The following is a 16,508-nucleotide window of genomic DNA, read 5'->3' as shown; positions in this document are numbered from 1 at the left end:
GACTAATGCAACTTTATATCTACCTACCTATTTAGTCACAATGGCTGGACCATTGTGAGCTGTAAGCTCTTGTGAGCAGGGCCCTCACTCCTGTTGTTTGAATTAACCTTTTCGGCACTGTACATGTATGGCGCTGGAGAGATGTGTATGCATGACCGACGGGTCTCTGCTGTTTCAAGCAGGTTAATGACCGCGACTGGCAATAATGATGATTGCGGTGATTACAGCCTTTAAATGCCGTGATCAAGTGTGATCACGGCATCTCAACAGTGAAAAACCCCGAAGCGCACTTCCATATTAATGCCGGCATTCCCATGTGACGAATGGGGATGCCGGCAATTCCCTCTAATAGGCTGGGTCACTCTGAAGAGACCCGGCATATTAGAGCTGCAATTCTTATGTTGCCCAGCAGGTGGCAGGCCAACATAAGAAATTAGCAATTCACATATTACTATGCTGCTGTATGCAGTATGGTAATATTAAAATAGAAAAAAAAAACATTGAACATGGTAGCCTCATAGACTGGCTATAAAAGCATAAAAAAAATGTTAAAAAATAAATAAAAAATTATCAAAATTTAAATCACCCCTCTTTCCATAGAATAAAAAAAATACATAAATAATAAAAAGATAAACATCATGAGCAATCACCGCGTCTGAAAAACGTGTGCACTATTAAAATATAAAAATATTTTTCCAATATGGCAATTGTCGTAACAGAAATCAAATCAAAATTGCCGATTTGCCATTTTTTCAACGTTTCTCTTACGCAATTTTTTTTTTATAAAATGTGATCAAAAAGTCACACACATTCCAAAATAGTATTAATAAAAACTACAAATCGCCCCGCAAAAAATGAGCCCTCACATAGCTCGATAGACATAACTATAAAAAAGAGTTATGGGGTTCAGCATATGGTGATGTAAAAAAAAATAGTTTTTTTTCAAAGTTTTAATTTATTTTTACAGTATTTAGACATATTAAACCTATTCATATGTGGTATTGTTGTAATCGCACTGACCCAGAGAATGAAGGTCAGTTTTGCCACAAAGAGAACGCCGTAGGGACAAAACACGTAAAACTGTGGAGGAATTGTGTTTTTTTTCCAATTCCACCCATTTGGAATTTGTTTGCCGCTCCCCACTACATTGTATGCCATAATATGGTGCCATTAGAAAATCCAACTTGTCTCGCAAAAAAACACGCTCTTAATATGGATATGTGAACAGAAAAATTAAAAAAGTTATGACTCCAGGAAGACAGGGAAGAAAAATGAAAGCGCAAAAACGAAAAGAAAAGAAAAAAAAAGACCTCTGGTATCCAAAGGTTTAAAGGGGTTCTGCACTTTGTTTTAACTGATGATCTATCCTCTGGATAGATCATCAGCTTCTGATCGGCGGGGGTCTAAAACCCGGTACCCCCTGCCGATCAGCTGTTTACCACTGACGTCACGACTAGTATCAACTAGAGTGGGCGCGGCTAAGCTCAATTCAAGTGAACAGAGCTTAGTCCCGCCAATGCTAGTTGATACTAGTCGTGACGTCAGTGGGCCCGGCGGTAAACAGTGAGAAGGCCGCGGCGCTGCTGGAGCACCGCTGCCGACTCAAATAGCTGATCGGCGGGGGTCCTGGGTGTCGGACCCCCGCCGATCAGAAGCTGATGTTCTATCCAGAGGATAGATCATCAGTTTAAACAAAATGCAGAACCCCTTTAATTCTTCAGTTACTCTATAATGTCTGATTTTGTTTTTAAGTGTAAAGTGCTGTGGAATATGTTGACCGGGCTGGTTATCTTGGTCTGCCCTGATAGTCTCGCACCTGTGTTTCTGCTCCAAGTAGCAACACAAGCGCAGAGGCTCTGCTTCCAACTGTTCATGCACCACTGTGCTTGCACCACTACTCGGAGCAGCGGCGCAGGTGCAAGATTGCTAGGGGCGGCCAAGATGTCCAACCGTCCCAATCAAGTGGCAGGGGAAGTGTCCTCAGCTTCGGGGACACCCCGTTGTAGGTACAGAACTCTACTTGATAAGACAAATCAAGTCTTACGAATTGATTCACAAATTTCTAATAAAGATTATCATTATCATCATTTGTGCTGGACTTTGTTCTGTTTGTTTTCCTGATAATGACTCCATAAAAACAAAGTTCCCTTACTTGCATATGAAGGGGGGTAAACTACACATGTATAAAAAAAAAAAAAAAAACATACCTATAATGTAGGCTACAAGAGGGGGCTTTCCTAGAAAAAAAAAGCTGTCCCCCGCTAACATTAGTGACAGATGAAGGGAGCTCCTAACTTCAAGCAAAGGAGGCCTGTACTTATTGATTCATTATTTCTTCATTTCCAATATAGGTAATGCTGAATGGAGACCAAAAAGCAGCTTAAGTGTCTGTGCAGATGATGCGGTTGTCCAAGATATCGTAGCAGAAGCAAGGTCTCAGTCCAGCAATCCCTTTATAGAGCGCAGCCTTTCTCCTAGGAATTTCCCACACAGAGGGATCGGTGAGTATTGAACCTCATTAAACGCCATTAAGACTGAAAGAACAAATTCTTTTTTATAAAGTGTGGACTCTAATGCAAAGAGGTTAGGCAAAAGATAACGTGAAATTGGTTCTGCTTCATTATATCCAGCAGTTGCTGTTTGGGGAAAATGTTCCCTGCAGAAGAGCCCCTGGAACTATTGGAAAAATGTAATTATATATGTGAGTGCTGGACTGAGATATCACTTGTGGGTTTTATTTTACTTTGTACTTTAACACTTTTGTAGTGTCCTCAACTTTCCCTGACTAAAATGATACCGTAGATGCTTTGGATGCAGAAATGTCCTATAAGGGTTACACCCAGAACTGTAAAATATGCATTTATCCGTATACCTATGTAATTGTACCTTGGTAGGTTACAGTGTTACAACCAGTCCATCTCTTCAGCTGCTGTATACATAGACATAGACACTTTGCCTCCGTAACACAATCCTGTACTACAAATACAACTGTTAGACGCGAGCTCCGGAGTCTCCTATTGTAATCATTCATTAGGGTGCCGTTTAGGTCCTACAGTTTTCTAAGCAGAGGCCTTAATATCGTCATAGCAACGCAAGCCAAGTTCAGGGCCACCATAATCTGGTGCACGGGAGAGAGCGTGATCACTGCGGCTTACTGTGGCTGGAGAATCAGTTTTCAGTATGTTTTTCAGTTTTTTCTTTTTCCTCCTTATCCCACTCAAGATGCTTTTTGGTCAGTCTGGGTCACTGTAGCAGAGCCGGGTTTGGCAGATCAATATCACTGCTTGATTCTCCATTTAGCAAAGCTCTTTATGATATTCTGACATTTCATCAGTTTTTTTTTATACAGGACAGCATGTAAATCTACTGTACTGTTATGAAGGGAATGTTTTCTTTTATATGCACCTTGACGTAGCACAGTAATATTTATTTCTTTTATGCACTTATATAGCGCTGCTATACAGATATTGTCCCCAGTGGGGCTCACAATCTACAGTGCCTTGCAAAAGTATTCATCCCTCTTGACTTTTTTCGTGTTTTGGTGCCTCACAACCTGGAATTGGCATGGATTGTTTGAGGATTTGCATCATTTAATTTGTAGAACATGCCCACAACTTTGAAGATTTTTATATTTTTTTATTGTAAAGCAAACAACAAATAGGACAAAATAACAGAAAAGGTCAAAGTGCATAACTATTCACTCCCTAAAGTCAATACTTTGTAGAGCCACCTTTGGCAGCAATCACAGCTTCAAGTCACTTTGGATAAGTCTCTATGAGCTTGCCACATCTTACCACTGGGATTTTTGCCCATTCCTCCTTGTAAAACTGCTCCAGCTCCTTCCAATTGCATGGTTTTCGTTTGTGAACAGCAATCTTTAAGTCTGACCACAGATTTTCTATTAAATTGAGATCTGGGCTTTGACTAGGCCATTCTAACACATTTACATGTTTCCCCTTAAACCACTCAAGTGTTGCTTTAGCAGTGTGTTTGGGGTCATTGTCCTGCTGGAAGGTGAACCTCCATCCTAGCCTCAAATCACGCACAGAGTGGTACAGGTTTTGCTCAAGAATATCCCTGTATTTAGCACCATCCATCTTTCCCCCCATCTCTGACCAGTTTCCCAGTTCCGGCTGCTGAAAAACATCCCCACAGCACGATGCTGCCACCACCATGTTTCACTGTGGGGAGGGTGTTGTTTGGGTGATGTGATGTGTTGGGTTTGCGCTAGACATAGCGTTTTCTTTGATGGATGAAAAGTTCAAATTTAGTCTTATCAGACCAGAGAACCTTCCTCCATACATTTTGGGAGTTTGCCACTTGCCTTTTCGCAAACTCACAATGTGCCTTTTTGTTTTTAGCTGAAAGTAATGGCTTTCTTCTGGCCACTCTGCCATAAAGCCCAACTATATGGAGCGTACGGCTTATTGTCGTCCTATGTACAGATACTCCTGTCTCTGCTGTGGAACTCTGCAGCTCCTCCAGGGTTACCTTAGGTCTCTCTGATTAATGCCCTCCTTGCCCGGTCCGTGAGTTTTGGTGGGCTACCGTCTCTTGGCAGGTTTGCTTTTGTGCCATGTTCTTTTGGTTATAATAGAGTTGATGGTGCTCCTGGGAATCATCAAAGATTTGGATATTTTTAAATTCAATTCTTTTAATCTTTCTTCATAACTAAGACCCTCCATGCCCCTTATCAGTTTAGTCGCTCTCCTGTGTACTTTTTCCAGCTGCAGTGCGTCCTTTCTATGGACTGGTGCCCAGAACTGAACTGCATATTCCAGAGGCCGCACCAGCGCTTTGTAAAGTGGTAGTATTACATCCCTGCCCCGCGAGTCCATGCCTCGTTTAATGCATGACAATATCCTGGTGGCCTTAGCAGCAGCTGATTGACATTGTATGCTGGTATTCAATCTATGATCTACAAGGACACCCAAATCCTTCTCTATAAGTGACTCCCCCAGTGTTACATCCCCTAGGACAAGGATCATCAACCTTCGGCACTCCAGCTGCCATGAAACTACAACTCCTAGCATGCAAATATGCTTGGCTTTTCTTCTAACTCCCATAGAAGTGAATGAAGCATTCTGGGAGTTGTAGGTTCTGAACAGCTGGAGTCCTGGAGGTTGCTGATCCCTGCCCTGGGACATATGAAGCACAGAGGTTATTACTACCAAGATTCCAGTGATTAGGAATGGCTGGAGAGCCAGGACTATTAGCTAAAAGTGTTAGGACTCATGGCGGATTTACACAGGGCGGTGGTCGGGCCAATTATCAGGAATGAACGTTCGTACGAATGCTCAGTCCTGATAATTGGACCCTGCTTGTTCATTGGAAGAAATTGTCGCTGCAGACTCCTACTTCACTTCTGGGTAGCAGATTGTGCTGTGTGAACAATGATCTGCTTCCTAGAAACAAATAATCTGTATGAGGATGAGCAATGGCTACTCCCTGAACAGTGAAGGAGCTTGCTGCATAAAGACAGCTCTTACCTCCACTGACAAGCAGACAGTTATCGGGAAGGAACCGTGTAAATGCACCTTTAGCTTATTTTTCTTCATAAGGACAATCTGTTTTTGTTAGAAGGGTCATGCAGAATGTGCCGATGCTAAGACCTGTAGCAAGTGTTTAATTTCCCTATAGTGCCGCCACTGGGAAAATAAAGCATTACACTGACAGGCTGCCTATGTAATGCATGGACAAGGCGGCTGACGGGTCCTCCAGAGCAAGCAGCTTGTATTGGGCCTCTTCCTAATTGACTAACAGCTCCCTTATTTAAAAAAAAATGCCTAAACCACAAAAAAGCTACTTTTAAGGGGGTTGCATCACTTCAGCAAATGGCATTTATCGTGTAGACAAAGTTAAAGGGCATCTGTCAGCAGATGTGTACCTATGAAGCTGGCTGACCTGTTGCATGTGCGCTTGGCAGCTGAAGGCATCTGTGTTGGTTCCATGTTTATACGTGAACGCATTCCTGAGAAGAATGTAAATTTTAATATATGTAAATGAGCCTCAGGGCCAAGATGATCACACCCACACTGCCTGGTCCTGTGAAAGTGGAGAGGGCGCGGCAGTTACAAGGAACGCTGAGGCGCTAGGTGTAACGGCAACGCCCCCATTGCTCTTTGAGGCTCATTCACATATATTAGAACTTAATTTTACTCTCAATGTGGGCACATATGAACATGAGATCAACAGCCAGTTTCATAGGTGCAAATCTGCTGACAGATGTCCATTAATACAAGGCACTTACTAATGTATTGTGATTGTCCACATTGCTTCCTTTGCTGGCTTGATTTATTTTTCCATCGCATTATGCACCGTTCGCTTCCATGGGTTATGGCCACCGCTACAGCACAGATATGAGGTGGCAGGGACGAGAGCTACTGTGCATGCATGCCTATTTAGGCTCTCGCAGTCCCGGCCACCAGAGAGGCCGTCCCCTTTTCCTATAGTGTGAAAGCACGGCCACCGCAGCTTCATTGCAGGGTGGTGTAATGTGTATAATGTGATGGAAAAATGAATGAAGCCGGCAAAGGAAGCAATATGGACAATCGCAATACATTAGTAAGTGCCTTGTATTAACTTTATCTAAATGATAAATTACATTTACTGAAGTGAGACAGCCCCTTTAAGCTTCATCCCTTAGTGGAATGAGAAGAAAGAAGAGGCGGCACAATGGGTGCACCCTTGGACACACACATGATTTTTAATGGTTTTGCAAATGTTTGCAAATATAAAAAAAAAGTACTGTTAGCACTTTTTTTTTTACATTGTAGTTTTAGAGAATGATCATGATACTCAGATAATATGCAGAAAATGTGGCATGAAAATTCATGCATACCAATATCATAACAATCACAACTTGATCAGGTTTGTAGGTTTCCTACATGACATATCCCGCTACATACAGTAAGTTATGTTTTCCTCATCAGTATCATAAAATGACTTGCTTTTCTACAGTACTTTATTATAAATGCAAGACTTGTGCAATAAAAATGTTTTTCTTTATTGAATGCCTATTTTGTTACATACCTGTGGCTGTTATTGCAGAACTAATTACATTTCATATCCCCATAAAATTTACCCGTTTAGCATTAATATTTATAAGGAGCTGTGATGAGTTTTCAGACTGTCCTCGCCATGGTTTATAGACTCCATACTTTCCATTTCAAGGCTGACCTTTGGAAATTCTCATGTGTAATAATTTTTACACCGTTTCTGGCTGTACACAAAGCACATAATCAGTAGGATGCGTTCATATGCATCTAGAGCTGCAGCATGAGCTAATCATTTTTATTCATTTGTTTTAATTTAAAAGAACCCAAAGCTAGATGGAATAAAAAACCTTACGCATCTACTTTTTTCAAGAATTTACTATCGACGCACATCTCAAGAGTTCATTTCTGTATTTAAAAAAAAACCTCATGGCTCGTTACCAACATGGGCGACAATTCAACTAAGCCAGAATCGCACACATTTTCCTTAATTTATTAAGTGTGGTTGTAGCCTTTCATCAATTCTTTTGTTAAAACAGCAGCCAGCACGTTTTATGTTCAGCAGGCTGTGCGCAGCGAGGTCTTTTTTATATTTAGAGCCATCACATCTCTGCTGGTTGTGTTCTGTTCTGTTTGTATTCTTAAGGTGACTCCAAGCCAGGAAAATTAATGTTTTCATTGTTGTATTTCTACAAGTCAGTGTTTCACCTGAATGCTACACAGCTTTGGTATAACAAATGTTGGTCAAGTGCCATGTGTGACAGCACGTTGCAGTGGTTAGGACTGATTTCAGTTTGTTTCCCAGCACAGAAATGAAGACATCAGGTTGGCTTGGTTTTTATTTATTTTAAAAAAAAATTGTAGGTATTTGCAATGTTAGTCAAAGTGATTTTTAGGTATTTGATCTACAGAAACCATCTCTTGAAGTAAATCTGTGGTTTTGTACGTGACTTACTTAAACATAAAAACAGCCACAATCATGATAAATTAAGAGCCAAATGTTATGATCATTAATACCAAAATTATTATGACAAAAAAAACGCATTTTGGTCATGAGCTCCATACTTCTTAGAGGGGTATTCCAGTTTTGCAATTCTCAGCATCAATTGACAGGAAACAACACATACTATTAGGCTACTTTCACACTTGCATTCAGAGCGGGTCCGTCTGGTGTCTGCACAGACGGATCCGCTCCTATAATGCAAACGCTTAGATCCGTTCAGATCCGTCTGCATTATAGTTTAGAAAAAATTCTAAGTGTGAAAGTTGTTCAGACGGATCCGTCCAGACTTTACATTGAAAGTCAATGGGGGACGGATCCGTTTGAAAATTGAGCCATATTGTGTCAACTTCAAACAGATCCGTCCCCATTGACTTACATTGTAAGTCTGAACGGATCCGTTTGCCTCCGCACGGCCAGGCGGACACCCGAACGCTGCAAGCAGCGTTCGGGTGTCCGCCTGCTGAGCGGAGCGGAGGCTGAACGCTGCCAGACTGATGCATTCTGAGCGGATCCGCATCCACTCATTGCATTAGAGCAGTACGGATGCGTTCGGGGCCGCTTGTGAGCCCCTTCAAACAGAGCTCACAACCGGAGCCCCGAACGCTAGTGTGAAAGTAGCCTAATTTACTAATAATTATTGTTTATATTAGGGCTGCAGTAAACGATTATTTTAGTAATCGAGTATTCTACCGATTATTTTTTACGATTAATCGAGTAATCGAATAAGAAAAAATTAATTAATAGACTGTTTTCCTTTATAAAAACTCATCAGACCCCCTGCCATCAGTCCCCAACACCCTTCGTTCCCCACTGGGCGATCAGCCCAAGTGCATCAGTTTCCCCCAGTGCCTCCAGCTCCGTTCCCCCAGTGCCATCAGCTCCATTCCCCCAGTGCCATCAGCTCCGTTCCCCCAGTGCCATCAGCTCCGTTCCCCCAGTGCCATCTGCTCCGTTCCCCCAGTGCCATCTGCTCCGTTCCCCCAGTGCCATCAGCATTGATCCAAGGGAGAAATTCCAGGTAGCTGGGCAGCAAATCTATAGCTTGCAGGGTGCATAGTACTACATGTCCCAGGAAGCTGACATGTTCTAATACAGACGGGGCATGCTGCCACTTGTAGTTCTACACTCAGACTGCTGCCTCTGCTCTATAGGAATGTTAGTGGTAACTAAAGGAGTAGGTGTAATGGAGGTAACAAGACACAGAAGGGCTCAGACGACCACTTGGATGGAGCAGGGCACAGAACCATACATGCAGGAGGATTACTTACACAAGTCCAACGGCCTGCTCTATCTATAACGCCGCCGCCATGATCCCAGAGTGCTCGCTGCCATGACAACCATGATCTGCCAGCACAGGACGCAATACAGGCCATGTGACGATTCTTCTACCAATAGGGAAGGGCTATGGACGGTGTGACGTTTCAGAAGGAATACGGACATTTTGGATATGGGCAGTCCTTTCACTACTGTAGTGTAGTACAAGTCACGTGAGGTTACTTTACCGGCATGGAAGGGGAAGAGACTTATCCCAATGTAAGTCTAAGTAGGGAAAACTAAAGGGAGAGGAAGATGGTGGAGCTACTATATCGGTGGAAAGTGATGAAGTGACCGAGAACAAGAGGAAAAGAGAACAGTGTATGAGGGAGGAGGGGGCTCCGGGAGCATTCTCTGAGCGCAGTGCGGGCCGGCGGGAGACCAGGGAGCGGGAGTAGAGGGTAAGGGGGAGAGTAAGTAGTAGTAATAGCAAGCGCTTCACTCCTGCTCCGTGGTCACGTGACACAAACGAATCCTCGATGCAAAAGATTTGCATCAAGGATTTTCTTGTGTCGAATTACTCGATTTAATCGAGTATTCGTTTCAGCCCTAATATGTAATGCCCCGTTTTCCTGCACTCCGTCCTGGTCACATGACATTTTCCACTGTGCTGGTTCTCTATCTTGACATGTCTAAATCTGAGGTGTGGCAAGATTTGTAAGGCTCTGCCCTGTAGACACAACATTATCAGTGACCTTGCCTCTCAGGAGGTTGTTATGCTCATTCCCCTGGTGTCACGGCCTATGGTGTACGCCGTGACACTGTTACCACGCTTGCTGTTGCCGGTAGCAATGTGTTGCTGTTTTGGCATGTTGTGGCAGTGTCACAGGTTTTGCTTTGTGCGCCGTGACTTGCTTGCCACACATGCTGTTGCATGCGGCAACCTGTTGCCTTTTGCTTGTGTGTGCAATTCCCCTTCAGTTGCTTTTTCCTTGTGTTTGGTTAACTTGGGGTTAATGTGTGTTCTTGGTGTGGGTGTGGTCGATTTGGGCTATTTAGCTTCTGCTGGATGCCTGTAACTCAGGTTTCCTCCAGGCTTGGTGTGTGCTGGTGGTTCACTGCTCCTTGCTTTACCCTCTGTCTAGTGAGGGCCACCCTTGTGGTCATCAAGGTCTTCCCAGTTTCTCCTTCCTATCCTACTCTTTGTTGATTGGTGTGGGTTTTGTCCAGGGTGTATTTGTGTCTAGTGTGTTGTGACTGTCTGGTCTGTTTATGTTGTTTCCTGCATGTCTGCTAGATATTCCCCTGTTGTATGTTGTACCTCCGTGAGAGGGCTGGTTTCCCGGAGGGGTGAACTATAAGCCTGTATGCTGCGCTGCCTGGGACTGCCGTGCACCTTGCTGCATGGGTTCCAGGCAGTAACTGGTATGCTGGTTTCCTGTATGCGTTGTTTGTGTTGTGCTCTTTTCGGTGTGCAGGCTCCTGTTCGTATGCACGGATTCCAGTCATGGTGGCAGCGGCAGGTAAGTGAGTTTTCTGGTGTATTTACCTGCCGATCCAGTTGCTGCATATAGTCTTTTCCCTTCCTCCTGTTACTAGGCAGCTGGAGACTCCGGTTCGTCTGAGTCCCTGAGGAACCGGTTGTCTCCTATTCCTGACCCCTATGCCAGGGACCGTCAGGGTCAGCAGGATCCAGGTTCCAGTGCATGAGCCTTCCCACCTTCAGGGTTCACTCATGCGGTCAGGAGATCAGGGTCAGGATTAGGGCGGCTGTAGGTTGTGGTCTGCTCCCTTCACTGTAGTCTGCCCTAGTAACAGTCCCCATTGTACGTGGGGGTTTCCCCCACCCCCCACTATGACACCTGGACCCTGTCCTGTAGATGTGATGTCAGCAATGATGCTGTGTCTTAGGGTGGGGTTTTCCAGCAGGGTTTCAAGCAGCCTTGGATCCAGGGAAGCCATCAGAAATTTCAGGGCTCCATAGAGGCACATCATATGTCCCCTCGCCCATTTTTATTCACACTGTCTACCAATCACCATAAATAATATGTTCACTATATTGTACAGGTTATTATGATTACAGGGACACCAAATGCTGTTTTGTGATATTTGATTAAAAAAAAAGAAATGTAAAACCATAAGGCATAAATAATCTTATCTTCCCAGCAGAGCTTTTCTGGGTAAGGCAGCTGTTTACTGTAAAAATTGTCTGGAGTTCAGATCTCACGGAAACTTGTATATCTTATAGTAAAAGTTATAGAAGAAAAATATAGTTTTTACTTTCCAGATTTTTTTATGGTAAAAGTTAAAAAAAATTCTGCTAAGTTACTGTTATTGAAAGAAATAATGAAAAAAGACCCTTAAAGCTTTTGTGACGTCCTTAGTATGAAGTATCTCAAAACAGTATTTGGTATCCTGTAATCATCATATCCCGTACAGTATAGAGAACATATTTGTCACGGCGCGGCATGGGAAGTAAACTCCACACCGAACACAAGAGGGAAGGAAAAAGGTACTAGGCCTGGAAACTAGGGAAAGGGGAAAGGTCACCACCTAGTGAATCCCTAAACCGAGCCTTGACTACTATGAGTGTGAACAGACCTTGATGGTAGGAATGTTCATACGCAGGAACCTAGAGCCCTATATGATCCTAAAGGGCCCTGGAAATAGTGTCAGGACAAAAGTTGACCTGTTACTTCCCAGCTGAAGAAAAAGGAGACTCCCTCACGCCTAATACCATAAGATAGGAGAAAACAACAAACATGAAATAGGTAAAAGACACTTAACTCCGAAGTACACGGACAAGCAGGAACTCAGAGGAGAACCAAACACCAGCATTTCTACAACAAAGAAAGGAGCTATCAACCGCATAGTATCATGTATCATAGTATCAGACTAAATAGAGGAGTTGGAATGACCACTAAGGCTACAACTGACACAAGAGGTGTGGTCATAACCAGCAACAACACAGAAACAAGTGAAACTAAAGAGGCTGTCGGATCACATCACATGCAGCCAGTCTCTTAGATCTTCTGACCCCTGTCACAGGAGAGACCGTGACAATATTATTTATTGTGATTGATAATGCAATTTTTTTTCCTTTCATTTCAGTAATATACAATTTAGTGTTGTGCCTGTAAAGAAAATAGCTTTTTAATCATAGAAAATTCAGCCCTTTCATCAGAGCAGGTCTATAGAGTATTGGTAACTCTTCTGCCTGACATAGAGAAGGCCTGGAGTTCAAATCCTGATGAAAGTGATTTATTTAGTAAAAGTCTATGTGCTGGAAGAGGGCCCTTCCCCCAACCCATATCCAACACAGCTTCATTAGTATTCACTGCATTGAAGTGAATACTAATGAAGCTGCTGACCCTGAGCGGATGTTCCAGCTGGGAGGGGAAGGAGAAGAAGAGAGCTGATGCTACAGACACTCTGGGATTGCTCTGGGATGTAAACAGGGTGCAGGTCACAGATCACAATTATACTGAAGGAGTCAAAATGCACTGAGAACATTATCGTCTGACTTATATAATGCAGTCAAGTTGATTGCTGGGGTTATTTTTTTGGTGTAACTGGAAAACCCCTTTAAAGAGGACCTGCCACCATTCTTAACGTGTCTTAGTAAATGTTTGTATTCCACATGAAATGACAATTCTAGGGCATCTATTTTTATGACTATCTGTTGTGTCATTCCTTCTAGACGTTTATGAATAAAGGTGTCTAGTTCTCATGTTATATCTCTCCCCCCCCCCCCATTCCTCCTTGCTAAGAGCTTTTCTCTTTGAAATACGCTTTGAATCTGCCCAGGAAGGGAGCAGCTTACAAAAAGATCATATTACACATGTCAATGCAAGTCTGTGGAAGGGGGAGGGGGGAGAAGTGAGCAGATGCTGAGTGAGACAGAAAAAACATGCACAAAGAGGCTGTTCCATCCGAATACATGAGCATATCCATTGAAAACCACAGTAATCCCGGAAACCCCCTATAAGATGTTTTTATTTTGATGGAAAAGGCTCTGTACAGGTTGATGGAATTTAAACATTTTATTACTGGAGTGTTTATCCCCCTTCCTTACCAGGCCAATTGTTCAGTTTTAGCATTGGGCCTATCCATCTCCCTGCAAATAACTTATTCATTTCTAAGCCAACCTACATGTATTTGATACTATTTTTCATGGGACATCTTTGTTTTGTGCTATTAGATGACAGATATAAAAAGGAAAACAGATGTGTGTATTTTTGTATCTTTTATACCCACAAAGTCCGCTATACTTTTGCTAAAGCTAATAAATGTCTTATTTATTTTTTTATGAACGAAAAAGGGGGAAAATGTGTGTGTCTGTGAGTGTACGTATTCAGCTTTACTATTGCTAAAACTAGTAACTATAGGTATAACTTTTTTCTTTTTTTTTCTTTTATTTATTACACTTATTATTTTTTTGTTTCTTAATGGGGAAAAAAGTGAATTAACCCCTTCCTGCCACAGTCAGGGCAGAAAAGGGTTAATTCAGAGCCTACAGGCTCACAGTTAATTTTACAGCCAGCAGGGGGTGCTTTCACCTCAAAAAGAGTGCTCCCCTGATGGCTTTTATATTTTACACTGCAATGGATTGTTGTAGCAGAGATGCCACGCAGTAAGACCGCTTCTGTTGGTCTCGGCACTCTATACTGTGATCGCAACTGTCTAATGAGAGAGCAATCGCAGTGATCTGTCGTGCCCTGGGGCGCCGGCAGATCGCAGTGTAACCCCATGCCTTTATACGTCGGGTTACAGTTAAGAGCCTTCCAACGTGATGTATAAAGTCATGCGGCAGTAGGCAAGAGGTACTGTACCATGCAAAAGTGTTTTGACATGTAAATATGCAGACAAGAAATTACATTTCTGCTTTCTGTCTAGACTTGAACATGGTTATTTTTGCAAGTGTCTGTTCCTTTCACCTTATCGAGAGGCTTTAGCTTTGCCAATTTCAGTCTGCACTTACTGTGCTTCTTCATTACTGCTATCTTGCTCATCATCCATCACTACCTACACATGTTAATGTAATTGTAATGTGATGTCCTCAGAGTGTTTAGGCTGCTCTCAGTTTCAATGCTAGACATCTCGGCTGGTATGATTCCTTTTCTCCTAATATTCTATTCTTACAAATATTCCCCATGCTTTCTACTTGCTGAAAAGTATATAATATCTAGCTCCATTGGATTTAACATATAGCCAGTGGAATGCTGTTTTGCAGGAAAGGCAGTGGGTGCCGTATCATTTTACCGAGTGATAATGATGTAGCACTGTAGAGTTATTCGGGTTTGCATGTCCACTTCCAATTACATTTTAAACCAACTCCAAATATCGATTCAAAAGGTTAGCTATTATATATGATTAACAGCAGGAAATAAATGAAATCTACAGCTTGTTGCATATTTACTTTCATAGGAATCCAGGAAACTTTAATCATATAAATATATAAGCCCAAACTTATAAAAAAAAACTGAGTCGGAGTGTGGAAAAATAGAGGATATGGAATTGGAAGTTTGCTTACCAGTTCTGCATCCCTGTTTTTTATATCATAATGTATAAAGGTGTGTCATCACGGAGGTGAAATAGGTTATTTTGAAATAATCCAATACAGATGATCAACCTCAACAGCAAGGGATCTACTGGACCTTATTGGCACTGTTGGAGGGACACTTTTTTAGTATTAGAAACTCCCGAACCAGAAGATCCTATGGTAGGATAATCCAAACCTGTTTGCTTGTGACTATCAGGATTACCGCCTTAGATTCAGGATAGGAGCCTGCAGGGTCATGCTGGGCCACCCTCTCTCAGCACTCGGTTATCCGAAACGAATCAGTCTTAGCTGCCACCACTCGTCATATCAAGCAAACTCTACAACTGCTAGCATTCACAGATTAATCGATCTAGGTAACGCTTCTTCTAGGGTCATGGACTAGATAAAAACCTAACTTAATACATTAGGCGACTGATAAGTCCAGTTGTCTGGGGAAGTAGAAATATCAGTCAGTCCATCAAGCCAGTGATCCCCAAAGATATGACAGATTGCTATCCTCCATACATATTGGTAAAAAAGCTCTGTAGGTTCCCCCACAAACCCCCATAGCCTGTGATGTAAGAGGAGGCCAGTGAGTATGGTAATGTCCTTTTCCAGTTTTTGCGACCTCTGCTGCTCATCAGGTTTGACTAAAAATCTTTGTATTAAGATATCTTTTCGGCATGCATCCTAGCAACTTCATATTACCTCCGTCCACTCCGCCCTAATGTTCCACACACATGCGTACCAAACATGGAGGAGGTAATAGCTGGATAGCTTGAGTTATCTAATTGCTCCCTGTTAGTGAGCTGGGATTGATTTAATTTTGATACAGTAAACACATATACATGGCCTGAGTTCTCAGGAGGAAGCACGTGGCCCAAATATGGATTAGGCCACGTATTCTTTGATGTATATCGCAAGATAGGGGTTTCCTTTGTCCCGACCCAAAGGTATGACGTTTTCCGCTGGGTCAAGGATCTCCACCTGTTTGCCAGGAAGCTGAAATGGCACAAGCACTTCAGAGTCAAAGACCATAAAGAAAGTTGCGTTCTTGGCATCCCGGTGGAGATCCTTGAGGATGTCCATCTTCTATACAATTTGGATACGGTACCCGCCAATTTAGAGGGGAAGGGCCCCTTTACAAACCTTAAGAAGAGAAGTACAAGAATGCCCCCAGCAGGTGAAGTCTCATGTATAGATGTTTTCATTAAACAAACCGTTACTGAACTTTGCTCTCTTGAATCTACTGCCACTCGGTTTAACTGTAGCAGAGAAGAAAGAGACATCATCAATTCTCTTGAAGGTGACAAAAATATAGTCATAAAACCCTCAGACAAGGGTGGAAACATCGTCCTCATGGACACCCTAGCATACAAATCAATGTGTCTGGCCATTTTGAACGACAAAACGGGTTATGAAATCTTGCGGAATAACCCCACACTGGGTTTTCAGGGTGAACTGTGTACGATACTCGCTAGTGCCAAAACTGCCCAGCTCATCAATGGAGATGAGTTTGAATTTCTATATCCCCTCCACCCGGTGACAGCAACGTTTTACTGTCTCCCCAAAGTCCACAAGGACACAACACCGATGAGGGGGCGCCCCATTGTGTCAGGGGTGGGCAGCCTTTCGCAGAATGCGGGCATTTACATCGACCGTCTCCTCAGCCCGTTTGTACAAGCGTTGCCCTCCTATGTAAGAGACATGTAAT

General features: G+C 42.8%; 1 protein-coding gene across 1 annotated transcript in view; it reads left to right on the top strand.

Moving 5' to 3' along the window:
* The window catches only part of ZBBX (zinc finger B-box domain containing), a 215,307-nt gene that overhangs the window by 191,994 nt on the left and 6,805 nt on the right, over positions 1 to 16,508 (top strand). The window contains 1 exon segment of the mRNA XM_040429970.1: positions 2,352 to 2,501. Coding sequence (XP_040285904.1) covers positions 2,352 to 2,501 — 150 coding nt within the window.

This window comes from Bufo bufo, chromosome 4 (assembly GCF_905171765.1).
Source record: "Bufo bufo chromosome 4, aBufBuf1.1, whole genome shotgun sequence".
Lineage (NCBI taxonomy): Eukaryota > Metazoa > Chordata > Amphibia > Anura > Bufonidae > Bufo > Bufo bufo.
This window is presented reverse-complemented; position numbering and strand designations above follow the sequence as displayed.